Below are 19,855 nucleotides of genomic sequence, written 5' to 3'. Positions count from 1 at the left end.
GCTAGGCTAGTCTCGAACTCCTGACCTTGTGATCCACCCACCTTGGCCTCCCAAAGTGCTGGGATTACACCGCGCCCGGCCCAGACCACCTGTTTAATCCAGTTTCTCCCTAAGCATCGGGGAGTATCCTGCCAGCTGGCAGGGAAAAAAAAATCTCTCGAAATGTTCTCAACTATCCATAGACTTGCCATAAGGATGGAGCGGATTCAGGAGCGCGGCCAGCGTGGGTCTGGAGGCCCCGTGGCGTCCTCTGCATCCATTTGTGGGGCTGGAAGACAGATTCGCTGGGGGCAGTGGCCCTGGCGACCCCTGGACGGAAATCCCACACTGCGACCTGGCACCCTAACCGGACCCCACCAGAAGCGTCCTCGGCCCCCTTAGAACAGCTTGAAACACACAGAAGAGTCAGTGTCCAGCCAGGCCCGACCTGATGCAGTGAGCACGGCGGGTTCTAGAAGCATCTTAGGGTCAGTGGGGCCCGGAGCGGCCTAAGGGTCAGGCTTCGTGCAGGGAGAGGAGTGGGGAAAGGCCCGGGAGGAACAGGAAGGGGGTGAGGAGCTCCGCGGGGAGGGGGCGGGATCCCTGGAGAAGGTCTGGAGGGAATTTAGAATCCGGGAGTGGAGAGAAAATGCGGGCCGGGCTGCAGCCCGGGAAAGCGCTGGCTCAGCGGGTCCTTCTCCTTTCTTCACTTCAGCTCCGGGCTTTCCAGGGAGAGTGCAGCGTTTCGGGTCCGGCTTCTCACCCAAGCGGTGACCCCGCACACCGCGGCCGGCAGCTGCGGACCCCGCCTAGGCAGAGAGCTCGGGCCCGGCCGGCCGCAAAGGGGGCGTGGCGAGCGTGGAGGGGCGCGGCGAGAGCGGGCGGAGGGGGCGTGGCGAGAGCGGGCGGAGGGGGCGTGGCGAGAGCGGGCGGAGGGGGCGTGACGAGGGCCTCTGAGGGGGCGTGGCGCGGGCGGGGGGGCGTGGCGTGGGCGGCCCTGGTGGGCGGGGCTCCGCTCCTCCAGCGCTCGCCGCCGCCGCCGCCGCCGCCTGCTGCCTCCGCGCGGACCGTGGAGCGGGGTCGCAGCCGCCCGACCGCCCTGCGGTGGGCCAGGATGTCGGGCTTCCTGGAGGAGCTGCTCGGCGAGAAGCTGGTGACGGGCGGCGGCGAGGAGGTGGACGTGCACTCGCTGGGCGCCCGCGGCATCTCGCTGCTGGGTCTCTACTTCGGCTGCAGCCTCAGCGCCCCCTGCGCGCAGCTCAGCGCCAGCCTGGCCGCCTTCTACGGGCGCCTGCGGGGGGACGCGGCGGCCGGGCCGGGGCCGGGGGCGGGGGCCGGGGCGGCGGCGGAGCCCGAGCCGCGGCGGCGCCTGGAGATCGTCTTCGTGTCCTCGGACCAGGACCAGCGGCAGTGGCAGGACTTCGTGCGGGACATGCCGTGGCTGGCGCTGCCCTACAAGGAGAAGCACAGGAAGGTGAGCGGCGCGGGCGTCGCCGGCCCCTGCCCGCCCACACCCCCTTACCCCTGCCCCCCCCACCCCCTTACCCTGCCCTCCCCCAAACCCGTTGTCCCCCTGCCCGCCCCCCGCCCCACTGACTCCTGCACCCCCGTCCCCCAACCCACTGTCCTCTCCCCACCCCCCACCCCACTGCCCCCCCCCACCCCGCCGTCCCCTCCTCTGCCCCTCCCGCTCCGCGCTGAGCCCGCACCCCCATCCCAGGACCTCTCTCTGGCTCGGGTGCTGCGCTGCGCCCGGCCTGGAAAGTTGGACCCGCCTCGGCCCCTGGGACCCCGGCTCGAGCCCCTCCGTCCTTACGCGCCGGGAGCCTCGGGTGGGGGCGGCTGCGACCCCTTCACCCCCGAGCGGAGGCGCCGGGAGGGGCCCCTTCCTGCTTCCGCCGCCGACCCCCGTGGATTCCCACAGTGGGGAGGGGAGGGGAGGGCGCGCGCCCCCCGCCTGTGGTGCCCAAACCAGCACGTTTCCTTTCTTTCCGGGAGAAACCTGCTTTCCCCGGGGACCGGGGACCTGGGGGCCGAGGCCCAGGTCAGGAGAGGCGGCCGGTGACCGTGGCCGTGGCTGTGGCCGAGAAGGGCGCTCACGGCTCCGTCTCCCCCGCCCCAGGCCGAGTTCGCGGCCACCGGGGAGCTCTGCATTGTCTGGTGGTCCAGCCTCCTCCCCAGACGCCTCCCGGGCGCGGGAACAGCCCGGGCCGTGCAGAGCTCAGCTGCGTGGTGGCCCCTGTGGTCCCGGCGATCTTCGAATTGAGGGCTGAGCTGACCCCGTCGATGCACATTGACTGGAAGGAGGACTTGGGGAAATGGATACTTTGCTGTCAACTTCTCGTGCCTCCCAGTTTGCTGTCGAGATGAGTTTGGGTTTCTGAGTGTGTCCCTTGGGTGAGGATGTCTGTCTCTTATAATACGGCACATCCAGGACATTTTCTAATGAATGGAGTCAGAAAAAGTTTTGGAGCGCTGTTGCTTCGTGAGTGGATCTGATGCAACGTGTGAATCCAGCCCCCTTCCCTTTTTTGAGGAAAGCCTGCTTCTGGAGTGGACAGAAGGGCTATTCTGGGGGCGTTTAGTTTCCTCTGGGGAGCATGGCGAGGCGTGCCACGTGTTCCTTTTATATGTACAGAATCTTGTTGAGAAGCATGATTTAGGTTTGGTGGGAGCAAAAGGCTTATACTGTGACCCCAAATGTCTTGAGTAAATCATCCATCCCAAAGCGGTGTGAGGTAGAGATTTGGGATTTAAAGTATGAAATACAGTTGATGCGATGCAGTTTGTAAATTTAACGTTGGGAAAACATAGGTTCACTAACCACTCAGAGGCAAGAGTTGGCATTTTTACCGCTTTTTAGGTTATTTTGCCCATTTTGATTGACATGCTTGATATAGTATGAATATGCATGGCCAGTACTTTTTGATTCAAAATACAAGAATCCTTTGTTTTCCTTGGTGGTGGTTTTTGTGATACGTTCGTGGAGAAATAATGTTCGGAAAGTGATTTACCAAAAAAGATGTTCATTGTTATGGCAAGTTTCTGTTGTAGACTAAAGTCTACTTAAAATAATGTCCTTATCCGGCAATACAAATGATTTCTAGCTTTTGAAAACATAGAATTATGGTAAAATGTTACCGGCTTAACAGCCTATTGTTGTGTTTTTTACTGAAGAGGAAATACATTTTTTGGATAGTAAAAATATGGGGCAAACAGATGTTTTGCAAATGCTTGGAGCTTTTTCCGAGAAAGGAGAATATTTGATAGACACGGGCCATGGGTGGCTCTCTTGTACCCTGGACAGGCTCTTTGAGTGACAAAAAGTATTCTGCGGCCCCAGCCTGGACCTGCTGATTCCTCCGAACCTGGATGACACAGGACAGACTCATTTGAAAATACAGTTCAGAGTGCTGGACATGCCCAAACCCTGGTGCGTTAGCATCTTAAACATTTATTTTTTTGCCCAGAGTTTTTCTGACTTACATCCTGTACTTTATTCTCTAAATCCAGTCCAGTTTTCAAGGAAGCAGTTTCTGCCCTTGGTCATGAACAAACCACTCAAGATCTGACCCCAGAAACATTCTTATTCTCAGGAATATATACCAGGTAAAAAGACTGCAGCTGTCCTTCTTATGGAAAACATACTCTAGGAAATTACAAAAGCTACGTACTGACTTTAAAAGGAATTATTGCCGGGCCGGGTGGCTCACGCCTGTTATCCCAGCACTTTGGGAGACCCAGGCGGGTGGATCACCTGAGGTCGGGAGTTTGAGACCAGCCTGACCAACATGGAGAAACCCCGTCTCTACCAAAAATACAAAATTAGCCGGGCGTGGTGGCTCCTGCCTGTAATCCCAGCTACTAGGGAGGGTGAGGCAGGAGAATCGCTTGAACCCGGGAGGTGGAGGTTGTGGTGAGCTGAGTTCGTGCCATTGCACCCCAGCGTGAGCCAAAAAAAAAAAAAAAAAAGGAATTATTTTCCCTCTTGAAACCAAAGAGATGTGGAACAAATACCTTTTCTGTAACTGAGTTTTTGTCTCATTTGAAGTTAGGGTGCTCAGAAGCCTGTGAGCTAATGATGCTAATTTCACCATCAGAACAAGTGAAGAGCCAGAGTTCTGCCAGCCGAGGGTACTGGATGGGTGAACACGTCTTCTTGATGGACCCTGTCCACGTTGTTTCACCAACTATAAAAATAGATCTAGAGAAGGGAATTTTGTTTTACACTGAAGGGAAACCGAAGTTCCAGATTGCTAATTTTTTTTAAAGTTCTCATTAACATTTGTTCTTTAAACCCATGCGTATACTTCTTCCCATTGGGATAACAAAGGGTATGGTTCTGATTAGTTATTGGCTGGCATTTCTCTAAAGAAAATTGAAAAATTGTGGTGGGGAAAGAAAATGCTGTGTGGTATTTCTTTTCTTCTTTTATTAATTTCTCCTTTATATAGTAAAAAAGCCCGGGGATGACCATATATGTTAAGCCTGCATTTTGCCTGGTTCCTCTCACGTTGACTGGAACTGTGAGAAAACACCAAAAAAAAAAAAAAAAAAAGGAAAAAATTAAAAAAAAATTCTTTATACAGAATTTTCCTGTTTCTGCCTGTTGTTGTGGTAGGCACAAAAGTAATTGAAGCTTATTTATTTATTTATTTATTTATTTTGAGACAGAGTCTCGCTCTGTCGCCCAGGCTGGACTGCAGTGGCTCAATCTAGGCTCACTGCAACCTCTGCCTCCCGGGTTTATGCCATTCTCCTGCCTCAGCCTCCCGAGTAGCTGGGACTACAGGCACCCGCCACCACGCCTGGCTAATTTTTTTTGTATTTTTAGTAGAGACGCGGTTTCACTGTGTTAGCCAGGATGGTCTCGGTCTCCTGACCTCGTGGTCTGCCCGCCTCGGCCTTCCAAAGTGCTGGGATTGCAGGCGTGAGCCACTGCTCCCAGCCTGAAGCTTAATTTTTTTGGCTTCCAAAACACATACTATTTCAGCTTCCAAAACACACAGTATTATATATCTGTGCAGAAATTGTAATTAGATGGTAATAGAACTTTGCATTTATACAAACAATTTTATCAGCAAATCTATAATCCTGAAGTTAAGGCAGTTGGACTTGTTTTAATAAGAAGGTTGGTAGATGTTTTTCAGATTTCTAGGGAGAAAGAATGTGATCGATAGTCGGGAGGTGGTGAAATTTGGACTTTGGGGATTTGGTCTGTCCCTTTGGATTAGTATGTTACTCACTCGTCAAGACTGGAGAGGTCCGTCTCTGGGACCCACTCTGGCCTTGTAGAAGTGAGCACTGGTTTTGGGTTTAAAGCCGCAGAGCTCAGCTTTGTCTGAGCTGGATGCCTGATCATAAACATACGGTCAGTGTGGGTGCACTGACATCCAAGGGTGCAGACCACTGGCTTCCTCTGGACAGTTTTGTGAGGCTCTGGTGTGGCCCCAGGACTTCCTGCATGGCGATGGGGAGGAGAAAGCCTGCAGAGTCAGGGACCCTGGTCCAGTATCCCTGGTCAGCCTGCTCCAGCCAGGAGAAGTGGAGTCTCTGGTGCTCTGCTTCTTTCAGTTCAGACTAAATGAGAAGCTTGGCTGAGAACTGACCTGAATCCCTTTGACCCTATGGGTGGGACAGGATTTGGTAGCAACCTCAACAGTCTTAGAACTCCAGTTCTGCCACTCTTCCTTGAATCCAAACACTGCAGCCAGGAAGAGAACAGTTTCTATGACACACTGTATCTTCTCTTTGTATTCACTTTCAAGGTGGGAAAAGATGGCAAAAAGGTACAGTTTTGAAAATGGGGATTTTCTGCCTTCTTCATCAGAAGCCCGGACCAGACAGGATAGGCTCCCACTGGTGACTGTGTTTCTAGGACTTGAGCCAATCTATTGGTAATAAAGGACAAGAGTCCAATTAAGGAACAAGCCAGGTGTGATGGCTCGCACCTGTAATCCAGCACTGTGGGAGGCCAAGGTGGGGGGATCATTTGAGCCTAGGAGTTTGAGACCAGCTTGGGCAACATGGTGAAACATTGTCTCTACAAAAAATAACAATCAGCTGGTCATGGTGGTGTGTACCTGTGGTCCCAGCTACTCAGGAGACTGAGGCAGGAGGATTGCTTAAACCCAGGAGGCAGAGGCTGCAGTGAGCCATGTTTGTGTCACTACGCTCCAGCCTGGACAACAGAGCAAGACCGTGTCTTAAATAAATAAATAAAAATAAAGTAATAAGAGCAGTGTTCCTTGAGAGGCTTTTTCTTGTTCCATTATTTGTAATATATTTTTAAATCTCATTTTTTTCTGTATAATAAGGCAGTCTAATATATGACTAAAAATATAGATTATTTTATTCTTCTGCTTGAGTTCACGCCCTGGCTCTGCCGTGTATTAGCTGTGTGTCCTTGTGCAAGGTGCTGTACATCTCTGTGCCCCAGGTTCCTTTTCCGTTTGTAAAAGGGACAGGATAATAGCACCTGCCTTATTGTTGTAAAGGCTCTGTGAGATGACACACACATGCCTGGCGTAGAGTGAGTGCTCAATACATGCTAACTATTGTTGTTTTTAGATAAATGATCATGAAGTTTAGTCATTCATTTCATAGCTTGAGCCTTTGGAATCTATCACATTACAGAACTGCTAAACTGTTAGGAGGTGTATTTTTAAACTTTTCAAACCAATGACTTTTACAAGCATACAGGGGGATTTGATGAAGGAGTCAAAAAAATTGCCCTACAATGGCCGGGCACCGTGGCTCACACCTGTCATCCCAGCACTTCGGGAGGCTGAGGTGGGTGGGTCAGTTGAGGTCAGGAGTTCAAGACCAGCCTGGCCAACATGGTGTAACTCCCAACGCTACTAAAAATACAAAAAATTAGCCGGGCGTGGTGGCGGGTGCCTGTTGTCCCAGCTACTCTGGAGGCTGAGGCAGGAGAATCGCTTGAACCCGGGAGGTGGAGTTTGCAGCGAGCTGAGATGGCGCCACTGCACTCCAGCCTGGGTGACAGAGCGAGACTCCGTCTTGGAAGAAAAAAAAAATTAAATAAAAAAAATTGCCCCACAAGAGATTATAACTGGGAAGAAAGACCTAGAAGATTGAAACAACAAAAGCAAATGATGTGGAATAATAAGTCCTGGGAAGTTACTGACACTTACTGAACTCTGTATTTATATCGGCCAATGATGTTCCAGGTTGCCGCTGAGCAGCGGAGCCTGGGAAAGATTTTTTTTTGAGACGGAGTCCCCCAGGCTGGAGTGCAGTGGTGTGATCTCGGCTCACTGCAAGTTCCGCCTCCCGGGTTCACGCCGTTCTCCTGCCTCAACCTCCTGAGTAGCTGGGACTGCAGGCGCCCGCCACCACGCCCGGCTAATTTTTTGTATTTTTAGTACAGACGGGGTTTCACCATGTTAGCCAGGATGGTCTCGATCTCCTGACCTCGTGATCCGCCCACCTCGGCCTCCCAAAGTGCTGGGATTTCAGGCATGAGCCACCACGTCTGACCCTGGGAAAGATTTAAGTTACTATTAAGTTACCCTTGTAACCTAAAGATGATCAGGCACTCTTCTTGAGAGAAATTATGTACAAAGCAATCATTTTGTGGTTTCCCAAAGCTGTTAGGTATGTCTTCCGCTGACCCTGTGTGCTTAACTCTGGGCTACATAGAGGTTGAAAGACTGCTGTTTCGCGTGGGAAATGGAGGGTACCCGTCTCTGGAGCCGCAGAAGCCCCACCTCTAGCATGGGCCTGCCTCCCGTCCCAGCTCTGGAATGCTGCAGGATAGGTTTGCTCAGACATGTAGGCATTGCAGGTTTACTACTCATCTCCCAGTGAGCAGCTCAGGCCTGCCTCTGAGTAGCCGTCCACAGCTCCTGCTAATCGATTTGTCTTCTGATCCAGGTTGGAATGTGAGCCAAAGCACAGAGGCAAGCCCTAGAAGTTAGGGTCACTGATTTTATTCTACTTTTTAAACAACTCCTACCTTTTGTTGGGAAGGCTTGTCATCATGTGTGGACATGTTTGAGAAAGCAGGCTTTGTGCACAGCTGGGGTCGGGGCTGAACAAGTCCCTTGGGGATCTTCCTTCCTTTTTCCTGATGGGGATCAGGGTTCCAGGGCTCCAGCTCCTGCTGTTCTGAACTAGGTGGGATCCTTCCTGCCTGATTTCATTTTGGCCAGGAGAGCACAGGCTTGGCATAGGATGTGTTTTCTTTTCTTTTTTTCTTTTTTTTTTTCCAGACGGAGTCTCACTCTGCCAGGCTGGAGTGCAGTCAATCTCAGCTCACCGCAACCTCCGCCTCCCGGGTTCAAGTGATTCTCCTGCCTCAGCCTCCCGAGTAGCTGGGATTACAGGCGCCTGCCACCATGCCCGGCTAATTTTTATTTATTTATTTTTTGAGATGGAGTTTTGCTCTTGTTGCCCAGGCTGGAGTGCAATGGCACCATCTCAGCCCACTGCAACCTCCACCTTCTGGGTTCAAGTGATTCTCCTGCCTCAGCCTCCTGACTAGCTGGGAATACAGGTGCCTGCCCCCATGCCTGGCTAATTTTGTGTTTTTAGTAGAGACAGGGTTTCTCCATGTTGGTCAGGCTGGTCTCCAACTCCCTATCTCAGGTGATCTGCCTGCCTTGGCCTCCCACAGTGCTGGGATTACAGGCGTGAGCCACCGTGCCTGGCCAATGTTTATAGTTTTATTAGAGACAGGTTTTCACCATATTGGCCAGGCTGGTCTCGAACTCTTGACCTCATGATCTGCCCGCCTCGGCCTCCCAAAGTGCTGGGATTACAGGCGTGAGCCACTGCGCCTGGCTGTTTGTTTAATTTCTAACTGGTCCCACATGGATACGTGGCTCTGCTGCATTTGACTGATATGCTCCTTGAGCCATGTGAGTGGACACCCGACAGACTGGTCTCTGTCCTGGTCAACACGATGAACCTGTCGATCACAAGCTTGGCTGCCGCTGTCCTGTGGGGCACCAGCCTTCAGACTCCACCTTGAGCAGCACAGACTGTTTCCAGAAAGGAATGACAAGCTCAGAAACGCAACCCTCACCATGCCTTTCTCCAGTGGGAGAATCATTGAGTGGGTCCTTCACAGCTTTGTGGTCTTGTCCTAACCTAGAGCCCAGTCCCTGCCCCTCCTGCAGCCTCATCTGGACTCGCATTTCTGGGACTTACATGTTCTGTCTTCCCTCCTGAGTGTGGAGCTTCTCCCTGCCATCCTGGTGTCCCTGCTCTGGGAACTTTCCAGTCTCTCTTTTCGCTCTAAGTGGGATGCTTCTAGGAGCTTCGGCAGAGCCTGTGCACACATTTCTGAAATACCGCTTTTCTTTTTGGAGGCGGGAAGATGGCTTGAGCCCAGTACTTTGAGACCAGCTTAGGCAACACAGTAAGATCGCGTTTCTCTATATTTTTAAATTTTTTTTTTTTAAATGGGGTCTCGCTCTGTCGCCCAGGCTGGAGTGCAGTGGTTCGATCTCAGCTCACTGCAAGCTCCGCCTCCTGGGTTCACGCCATTCTCCTGCCTCAGCCTCCCGAGTAGCTGGGACTACAGGCGCCGCCACCTCGCCCGGCTAGTTTTTTTGTATTTTTAGTAGACACGGGGTTTCACCGTGTTAGCCAGGATGGTCTTGATCTCCTGACCTCGTGATCCGCCCGCCTCGGCCTCCCAAAGTGCTGGGATTACAGATGTGAGCCAACGTGCCTTGTCTGTTTTTGTTTCTTAATGAGTGTTTTAAAGAGGACTTAAATGAGCAAATGGATGTCCCAGCTGGGCGAATCCCAGCAGCCTCTTGTGCAGCTGGATTGCCCTGTGATGCCGTGCTCAAAAATAGGAAGAAGCTTGACTCTTCATTTTGGAAATGTCAAATATCTGAGCCCATTAAAAGAGGCTCGGCCTGTCGCAGTGGCTCACGCCTGTAATCCCAGCACTGTGGGAAGCCGAGGTGGGCGGATCACCTGAGGTTGGGAGTTCGAGAACAGCCTGACCAACATGGAGAAACCCCGTCTCTACTAAAAATACAAAATTAGCCGGGTGTGGTGGTGCATGCCTATAATCCCAGCTACTCAGGAGACTGAGGCAGGAGAATCACTTGAACCCGGCAGGCGGAGGTTGTGTTGAGCTGAGATCACACCACTGCACTCCAGCCTGGGGAACAAGAGCGAAACTCCATCTCAAAAAAAAAAAAGTCTCTTATCTGCAGACCTATCATGCCACGCTTTAATATTTCATCGTTTGCATTTCTCTAGCATCTTTCTTCCAAAGAACTCAGAATGCATGCATATTACATCTTCCAGCAACTAGGAATTAATAGATATTCACCGTTTTGACTTTTCAAAGTACGTTAGAGTTGGAGAATCGAAGCAAAGAGAACCGATTATTAGATCAGGGTCGCAGTGTTGGATGAAAGAACTTGGCTGAACTCCCTTAAATTCAACTTGGTCCTTTCTGTTCATGAAATTGTACCTTAAAAAATATTGACATCAAACGTTCTGCATGGAGGAGGAGGAGCTGCAAGCTCTCTTCAGATGGCTTTTTCTTCCTCTAGGTGTGCAGGGACCGCTCTGAAATAAGATAGAGGTAGTTGAACGGCTTGAAACATTCGCTGGTTGCTTGGAAGTCAGGAGAGCGAGAACCTCTGCTCTCTTGCTGCCTTTTTCCATGGTGGTGTTTTTTTTTTCTAAGGGCCTTTTTAACGATTTGGACTTTTTTTTTTTTTTTTTTAGTTGCGCCAGTAAAGTGCCCCCAACTCCCCCTTCATCCCATGCAAAGCCTACGGGCTGGTCTAGTGCTTTTTGTTCAGAGACAAAATTGAACTTCAGGTATCCTGCCGAGATCCTAGGACTAAATCAGTCCTCTCTTTTATGAGGTTTGCAGAAACTGCTGTTCCAACTTCCAGTGAAATCTCAAACATGTGCTTTCTGCTCCACGACCAGGCAGAAGCCCCACTGCCGTTACCCGGGAGTGAAACCCGTCATGGAAACTTTTGTTCTGGGGCCTCCGTGATTAAAAGCAAACGTAAATTTTCTGCGGCTTGCCGGTCATAACTCTCGGACCAGATACACAATGTATTTTTGTGTGAACGACATCAGAAAATCCTTTAAAAAAAAAAAAACAGTGTAGGGCCGGGCGCGGTGGCTCAAGCCTGTAATCCCAGCACTTTGGGAGGCCGAGACGGGCGGATCACGAGGTCAGGAGATCGAGACCATCCTGGCTAATATGGTGAAACCCCGTCTCTACTAAAAATACAAAAAACTAGCCGGGCGAGGTGGCGGGCGCCTGTAGTCCCAGCTACTCGGGAGGCTGAGGCAGGAGAATGGCGTGAACCCGGGAGGCGGAGCTTGCAGTGAGCTGAGATCCGGCCACTGCACTCCAGCCTGGGCGACAGAGCCAGACTCCGTCTCAAAAAAAAAAAAAAAAAAAAAAAACAGTGTAAGCTTAACTTCGTCGCTCCCTTCTGTCAAACCCGTCAGCCTCTCCCCCTGCTCCCCAGGGTCTTTCAGTACAGGCACCAATGACAGGTAAATTCAGATACTGTTTCTACAGTTAAGGACGGTTTTATCTCAGATCCTTGTTGAAGAGTCACGAAACAGGGTGTGGTGAGTTCTGCTGTCCTAGGGATAGGGTTTTCTCTTTGTTTTCCTGGGGGGAGAATTTCATGCAGATGCATCAGTTCTACAGTTTTTTTCTGTGTCTTTTTTTGGTCAATATCTGAATGGATTTAGTCTGTTTAAAATCAGATAAAAATCTGAATGGTTTTAGTCTGTTTAAAATCAGAAGGCGTTGCTCTTTCTCTCGTTAAACGTGATCAGGTCAAGACGGTTTTCCTTTGATCGTGGTGGCTCACGGCACAGCTGCCTCATCTGTTACTCATTTTTCAGGTTTTGATGTGAAATCTGAAGATCAGGTGGGACCTCGTGCTATAGGGAAAAATCACACTGTGTCCCGAACAGGCACGACTGTTGCTGTGAGTGCAGTGTTTTCTAGCTCTGGGCATGTTCTTGATTGCAATCGTAAAAATTGTTTATAGCCATGATCCTTCAAAAATACTCCGTTATGATAGGTGAGTATTAAAGGTCTGTTGCATGGTAGATGGAGAATAGAGACTGGAAATCCAGATCCAGGTTTCCTGGGTTTGCAACTTGGCTCTTTCCGGGAGTGTGACTTTGGGGCCAGTTACAGAATTTCTGTGTCTCTGGTTTCCTGGTGAGTAAAATGGAGATAATGGTACCAGCCTCTTAGGGTGGTTGTTAAGTACTGAATGAGGTAATATCGTACTGAATGAGGTAATATCGGAGAGTACTCAGGATAGTGCCTGGTGCATAGCGGTGCCGTTTAAATGTTTACCCCAGGCACTTTGGGATTCATTCCACATTTTATGATTATTTGGATTATAGGAGAGAGGAATTCAGCCTTGTTACCTCTTTGTACCCCTCCCCCATTCCAAAGCACCTAGTTATTTATTTGTATCTAGAGACTATAGCAGAACCTGGTTTCTCTTCATTTTTTTGTGTCTTTTCTTTCTTCTCTTTTCTTTTACTTTTCTTTTCTTATTTTTTTTCTTTTTTCCTTTTTTTTTTTGGATACCGTGTCTCCCTCTGTGGCCCAGGCTGGAGTGCAGAGGCACGATCTCAGCTCACTGCGACCTCTGCCTCTTAGGTTCGAGTGATTCTTCTGCCTCAGCCTCCTGAGTAGCTGGGATTACAGGTGCCTACCACCACGCCTGGCTAGTTTTGTATTTTTAGTAGAGACAGGGTTTCACCATCTTGACCAGGCTGGTCTTGAAATCCTGACCTCAAGTGATCCATCTGCCTCAGCCTCTCAGAGTGCTGGGATTACAGGCGTGAGCCACCGTGCCTGGCCTCTCTTTGTTTTCCTACTAGGACAATAATTATCTGTCAGTTGTTGATTTGGTGACATCTGTGTCTTTGATTGTTTGCTTGTTTGTATGAGAGCGGTCTTGCTCTGTTGCCCAGGCTGGAGTGCAGTGGCACAGTCAGAGCTTGCTGCAGCCTTGACCTTCTGGGCCCAGGCAATCCTCCCACCTCAGCCTCCTGCATAGCTGGGACTGCAGGTGTGTACCACCACGCCCCGCTGCATTTGCCTGTCTTTGCATATGGGTGTAATTCTAGACCATCTCTTTGATCAGGTGTTCAGTTTTACTGAATGGATCCCGTACTCTTTTGAGCTGGGAGAGGCCAGGGGGAGATACTGGTCTGTGCATATGTCTCTTGCTATTATTTATTTTGGAAAACTTTAAGTATCACGCAGGTAGAGAAAGCAGTACAGTGAATCCCCACATGTCCTCCCCTGTTCAACAGTCGTCAACGCATGGACAACCGCTGCTCCCCCAACCCCCTCAATGATCTTGAAGACAGTCCCAGCCATCATCTCATTTCCTTCATAAGCATTTCACTAAGTAACCCTTAAAAAACATAGCCACAATATCACACCTAAGAAATCCAGCAGTTCTTTAGTTTCAGCAGATATCTGGTTAGTATTCACATTTTCCTGATTGTCTCCTAATTGGTTTTTTTTTTTTTTGAGACGGAGTCTTACTCTGTCGCCCAGGCTGGAGTGCAGTGGCATGATCATGGCTCACTGCAAGCTCCGCCTCCTAGGTTCATGCCATTCTCCTGGCTTAGCCTCCAGAATAGCTGGGACTATAGGCACCCACGACCACGCCCGGCTGATTTCTTTTTGTATTTTTGGTAGAGACGGGCTTTCACGGTGTTAGCCAGGATGGTCTCGATCTCCTGACCTCGTGATCCGCCTGCCTCGGCCTCCCAAAGTGCTGGGATTACAGTTGGTTTGTTTGAATCCAAAAAAAGTCTGCCCATTACATTTGGTAGCTGTATCCCTTAAGCCTCTTTTAACCTATAGTTTCCCTTCCCTGCTTTTCCTTGTAATTTATTTGTTGTTCTTACCCATTTAAATTTCTTCTGTCCCTGGATCTACCTCCTTGCCACATTCCTAAACTTTTCTGAGCCCTGTTTTCTGCCTTATCTAGGTGTGTAGAATATCGACCCCTGGGTTCAGAAGGGTCCAGTTTCCTGTGGGTGAGAGGCCCAGATATAAGTCAGCTTTAGGCCCGGGTGGCACAGAAGCCGTCTTGGGGCCCCTCTCCCAGCCCTGATTGTCTGTGGGCCCTCCCCCTCTCCCAGCCCCGATTGTCTCTGGGCCCTGGCCTCTGGCAGGCTGCTCCTTATCTTCTAGTGGCCTGAGGGCCGCCCGCAGTTCTGAGTCGGCTTCCTGTCCTCCCAGACTCCCAGCAGCAGGAGTCCGGCATGGACGCCCTTGATCCCGTAACTGGTCACTATGGCCGGGATGTGTAAATACTAAAGGGCCAAGCCTGACTTGTGTCCACACTTGTGTAGCCGGAGGCTGGGGTCCCAAGCCAGGTGGACTGAGCCTCAGGTCCGGGGACTGTGGGGGGCTCATCAAGAAAAATCAGAGTGTGTTACTGAGGGAGTGTGGTTCCCACTGTCACCTTCTCTGTGTGGTCATCCCCGGTCACCCTCTCTGTGGGCCGCCCCCGGTCACCCTCTCTGTGGGGCCGCCCCCGGTCACCCTCTCTGTGGGCCCGCCCCCGGTCACCCTCTCTGTGTGGGCCGCCCCCGGTCACCCTCTCTGTGGGGCCGCCCCCGGTCACCCTCTCTGTGGGCCCGCCCCCGGTCACTCTCTCTGTGTGGGCCGCCCCCGGTCACCCTCTCTGTGGGCTGCCCCCGGTCACCCTCTCTGTGGGGCCGCCCCCGGTCACCCTCTCTGTGGGCCCGCCCCCGGTCACCCTCTCTGCGTGGGCCGCCCCCGGTCACCCTCTCTGCGTGGCCCGCCCCCGGTCACCCTCTCTGCGGGGGCCGCCCCCGGTCACCCTCTCTGTGGGGCCGCCCCCGGTCACCCTCTCTGCGGGGCCGCCCCCGGTCACTTTCTCTGTGTGGGGCCCGCCCCCGGTCACCCTCTCTGTGGGGCCGCCCGCGGTCACCCTCTCCATGTGGGGTGTTTCCGGTGACCCTAACACACCGTCTCCTGAGGAAGTCCGTTCTGACGTCAGCCGTCCTCTCCCAGGGGACTTCTGGGCCCTGAAGAACTGCAGACAACTCTTCTGTCTCCCCAGTGAGAGTCCCCTGGTCCTTGGAGCATTTCTCCTGCGACATGGGTTCACATTCCCCCCCGACCCAGGCCATTCATATCCAAGCACCCTCCAAGTTTGTCTGCCCCCCCCACTGCCCTCAACAGTCATCCCCCCACCTGAACGCAGACTCCAGCTGGTTGCCCCACCTCCTTTGTTGCCCAATCTTTTGGTTTCCGTGGGTCACGTTGGAAGAAGAGGAATTGTCTTGGGCCACACATAAAATATGCGAACACCTGCCGGGCGCGGTGGCTCACGCCTGTCATCCCAGCACTTTGGGAGGCCAAGGTGGACGGATCACCTGAGGTCAGGAGTTCGAGACCAGCCTGGCCAACATGGAGAAGCCCCATCTTTACTAAAAATACAAAATGAGCTGGGCGTGGTGGTGCATGCCTGTAATCCCAGCTACTCGGGAGCCTGAGGCAGGAGAATCACTTGAACCTGGGAGGCGGAGGTTGCAGTGAGCTGAGATCGCACCACTGCACTCCAGCCTGGGCGACAAGAGCAAAACTCTGTCTCAAAAGAAAAAAAAAAAAGAAATGCTAACACTAGTAACAGCTGATGAGCTAAACAAACAAATAGCAAAAAAATCTCATAATGTTTTAAGAAAGTTTGCAGGCCGGGCGCGGTGGCTCAAGCCTGTAATCCCAGCACTTTGGGAGGCCGAGACGGGCGGATCACGAGGTCAGGAGATCGAGACCATCCTGGCTAACACGGTGAAACCCCGTCTCTACTAAAAATACAAGAAAATTAGCCGGGCGAGGTGGTGGGCGCCTGTAGTCCCAGCTACTCGGGAGGCTGAGGCGGGAGAATGGCGTGAACCCGGGGGGGCGGAGCTTGCAGTGAGCCGAGATCGCGCCACTGCACTCCAGCCTGGAGCACAGAGCAAGACTCTGTCTCAAAAAAAAAAAAAAAAAAAAAAAAAAAGTTTGCAAATTTGTTTTGGGTCCCATTCAGAGCCGTCCTGGGCCACGTGCGTCCCGCATGCTGCGGGTGAGACAGGCTTGTCTGGGTCTTCTCTAGACCTCTGTTACCACGCCGCGAGATCTCGTCGCATTCGCTTTCCTTTTTTTTTTTTTGAGACGGAGTCTCGCTCTGTCGCCCAGGCTGGAGTGCAGTGGCGCGATCTCGGCTCACTGCAAGCTCCGCCTCCCGGGTTCCCGCCATTCTCCTGCCTCAGCCTCCTGAGTAGCTGGGACTACAGGCGCCCACAACCGCGCCCGGCTAATTTTTTGTATTTTTAGTAGAGACGGGGTTTCACCATGTTAACCAGGATGGTCTCAATCTCCTGACCTTGCGATCTGCCTGTCTCGGCCTCCCAAAGTGCTGGGATTGCAGGCATGAGTCACCGCGCCCAGCCTCTTTGTTTTTTGAGATGGAGTTTTGCTCTTGTCACCCAGGCTGGAGTGCAGTGGCACAGTCTTGGCTCACTGCAACCTCTGCCTCCTGGGTTCAAGTGATTCTCCTGCCTCAGCCTCCTGAGTAGCTGGGATTACAGGCGCCCGCCACCATGCCCTGCTAATTTTTGTATTTTTAGTAGAGACGGGGTTTCCCGTGTTGGTTAGGCTGGCCTCGAACTCCTGACCTCAGGTGATGCACCTGCCTCAGCCTCCCAAAGTGCTGGGATTACAGCTGTGAGCCACTGCGCCCAGCCTGCATTTGCTTTTCTGACAAGCGCATCTCACTGATCTTTTTGTCAACCAGAACACCAAGGTCTTTTTTTTATTTTTTTATTTTTAACCATTGTATCCCTGAATGGACAAGAATAGAATCCACAGTCTTTTATCCATCATTTTTAAGAATCAGTTTTTTAGATTTGATCAGTTTTTATAGTCTGTCGAAGTCTTTTTTATGCTGATGTGGTCACCCACAGTAATCAGAGCCCCTTCCTAGCTTTGTGTTATATGTTCCCTGCTAGACCCTTATTTATACAAGCAGTTGATAAAAATGTTGATTAGGGCTGGGTGCGGTGGCTCAAGCCTGTAATCCCAGCACTTTGGGAGGCCAAGTCGGGCGGATCACGTGGTCATGAGATGGAGACCATCCTGGCTAACACGGAGAAAACCCATCTCTACTAAAAGTACAAAAAACTAGCCTGGTGAGGTTGCTGGCGCCTGTAGTCCCAGCTACTTGGGAGGCTGAGGCAGGAGAATGGCATGAACCCGGGAGGCGGAGCTTGCTACGAGCCAAGATTGCGCCACTGCACTCCAGCCTAGGCGACAGAGTGAGACTCCGTCTCAAAAAAAAAAAAAAAAAGTGTTGATTAGCCTGAGTCTGGGGATAGAGTCGGGGGCTACGCCGCTAGACACCTTCTCCAGACTGGTAGGAGTCTGTTAATCAGTGGCTCAACCGTCTTCAAATCCAGCCGATTCCAAACTTGCCCTGATTGGATTTTGATTCAGCCCACACTCCTCTGTGTGGTCAGTGTGCTGTGGTAGGAGGCCGTCACAGACAGCTTGTTACCACTTAGATCGTTCCTATCGATAGTTTTCAAGGAAAGATAGTCTGAAATGACGCGTGTTTGGTGAATGCGTGCTTGCTTCTAACAGATCCCTTCTTTTCCTAAGTGTGTGTGTGATAACTAAAGGAAGCTGGAAGGTCTGTGGAAGGGCTGATGTCGAGTTCAGCTCTCTGCCATCTGCAGAATCTCCCGCTTTTGCCCTTTCGAAAATCGAGACTGCCTCCATCGGTGGGTTGCTGGTCAAGAAATCATGGACATGTTCTCCCTCTTGGATGTAATCTGAGAACTGCTCTATCCGCTGGGTATGTGTGGAGTGTGAGTGCAATTGTTTCCTGCAGAGGAAGGACCCTGTGGGAATAGCGGACTAGATACGCCCAGTAGTCAGTGTGCAGTTGAGATCCCCCATTTGTCCAAATGGCCCAGAGCTTGCACTTGCTGAAGGCCGTGTGTTAATCCTGAGTACCCTGCCCTCTTCCTACCACCCCTCTTCCCCCATCATCTCATCAGGGCGCTAATGGAGCCTGAGGGAGTCTTTTTCTTAATGCCATTCTCTCCATCACACACAGGATGCGAATCCCGCTGGCTAATTAAGTGTGGCATTTTGTTTCAAAATTATCCACAGACAGCCACTAGCTACAAAGCAGCCCAGTGTCCTTGTGCAGACAGATTTGTTTTTCTTAATATTTTAGGGTGAATCAGTCCGTTTATTTTGCGAATTTTACCTTACTTGGAAATAGATTTGTTTTCGTACACGAGTGTATCTGGCCACCTGAAGTTACACACAAATCTGTTCTATACATTGCAGTTTGGCACCTAAGGATTCTAACATTTCAAATGTAGGCGTGAGGGTGAATTGGAATTAAATGCCTTCCAACATTTTCCTGGGGGGAAATCAGTTTCCTAACTTTGCAGAAAGTCCCTGGCTTTAACCCTTGGATGCGTCGTTTTCAGCTTTTTACAAATGTTCTTATGAATAAAATACTACTTAATACATGGACATATTCTCTCTCGTTTGGATTTGCAGAAAGTATTAATTGGCAGAGACTGAGGTGGAATACTCTCTTTCTGAAGCACTTTTTTTTTTCTTTTTTAAATTATTATTATACTTTATGTTCTAGGGGACATGTGCACAACGTGCAGGTTTGTTACATACGTATACATGTGCCATGCTGGTGTGCTGCCCCCATTCACTCGTCATTTCAATTAGCGCTTTTTGAAGCCCTTCTTTCCCGTGAATAAATTAGTGACATTTTTTTCTGAGATCGTCTGAATCTGTTCTGCGGCTGAGCCAATAGTTACCAGGCAAACAGAGATCCCTAGAACAAAACACAGTATGTGTTCATGAGGAGACGGGGATTTATCTGTCTCTGTATGTACAGCACAAATTATGGCTTTCCTGCTGACTGTTTACATTAAAAAGCCATTTATATTCCTCTGCTCAGCATGGCTGCATACCCCGTGTTTCTCCGTATTCACTGTTTTCCATCTGCAAGGGAGAGCCAGCAGTTTTTGTTTTTGTTGTTTTTGTTTGAGACGGAGTCTCGCTCTGTCGCCCAGGCTGGAGTGCAGCGGCACCATCTCAGCTCACTGCAAGCTCTGCCTCCCGGGTTCAGGCCATTCTCCTGCCTCAGCCTCCCGAGTAGCTGGGACTACAGGCGCCCGCCGCCTCACCCGGCTAATTTTTTGTATTTTTTAGTAGAGACGGGGTTTCACCGTGTTAGCCAGGATGGTCTCGATCTCCTGACCTCGTGATCCGCCCGCCTCGGCCTCCCGAAGTGCTGGGATGACAGGCGTGAGCCACCGCGCCTGGCCCAGCATTTTGTTTTTTAACTGTAGCAATAATCCTCTTTCCAAAGATAATATCACTGTTAGTGGCGTCTTGTATGTTTTTCCAGAAAAAGAATAGGCATATACTGCATTCGAAAAGACATATGCTTAAACGGTTTTTTGCACACATCGATTTAGCATTTTATTTTTATTTTTATTTTTTCCTTTTTGTTCTTTTTTCCCTGAGACAGAGTCTTGTTCTGTTACCCAGGCTGGAGTGCAGTGGTGCGATCTTCGCTCACTGCAGCCTCCGCCTTCTGTTTCAAGCGACCCTCCCACCTCAGCCTCCTGAGTAGCAAGTAGTGGGAACTCCGGGTGTGTCCCCCCACACCTGGCTAATGTTTTTATTTTTTGTAGAGGTGGGTTTCACTATTTTGCCCAAGCTGGTCTCAAACTCCTGTCCTCAAGCGATCCGCCTGCTTCAGCCTCCCGAAGTGGTGGGATTACATATGTGAGCCAC

The 19,855-nt window shown here is 51.1% G+C and overlaps 1 protein-coding gene across 1 annotated transcript in view; it reads left to right on the top strand.

Moving 5' to 3' along the window:
- The first annotated feature begins 1,029 nt into the window (after positions 1-1,029).
- Positions 1,030-19,855, top strand: part of LOC105474269 (nucleoredoxin) — a 173,086-nt gene continuing 154,260 nt past the window's right edge. The window contains exon 1 of the mRNA XM_071082080.1: positions 1,030-1,453. Within this exon, the coding sequence (XP_070938181.1) occupies positions 1,094-1,453 (360 nt within the window). The 5' untranslated portion in view covers positions 1,030-1,093. The remainder of the gene's footprint in view (positions 1,454-19,855) is intronic.

Source organism: Macaca nemestrina, chromosome 17, assembly GCF_043159975.1.
Source record: "Macaca nemestrina isolate mMacNem1 chromosome 17, mMacNem.hap1, whole genome shotgun sequence".
In the NCBI taxonomy this organism is placed as follows: Eukaryota; Metazoa; Chordata; class Mammalia; order Primates; family Cercopithecidae; genus Macaca; species Macaca nemestrina.
Note: the sequence above shows the minus strand (reverse complement) of the source record. Positions and strands in the feature narration are given on the sequence as shown.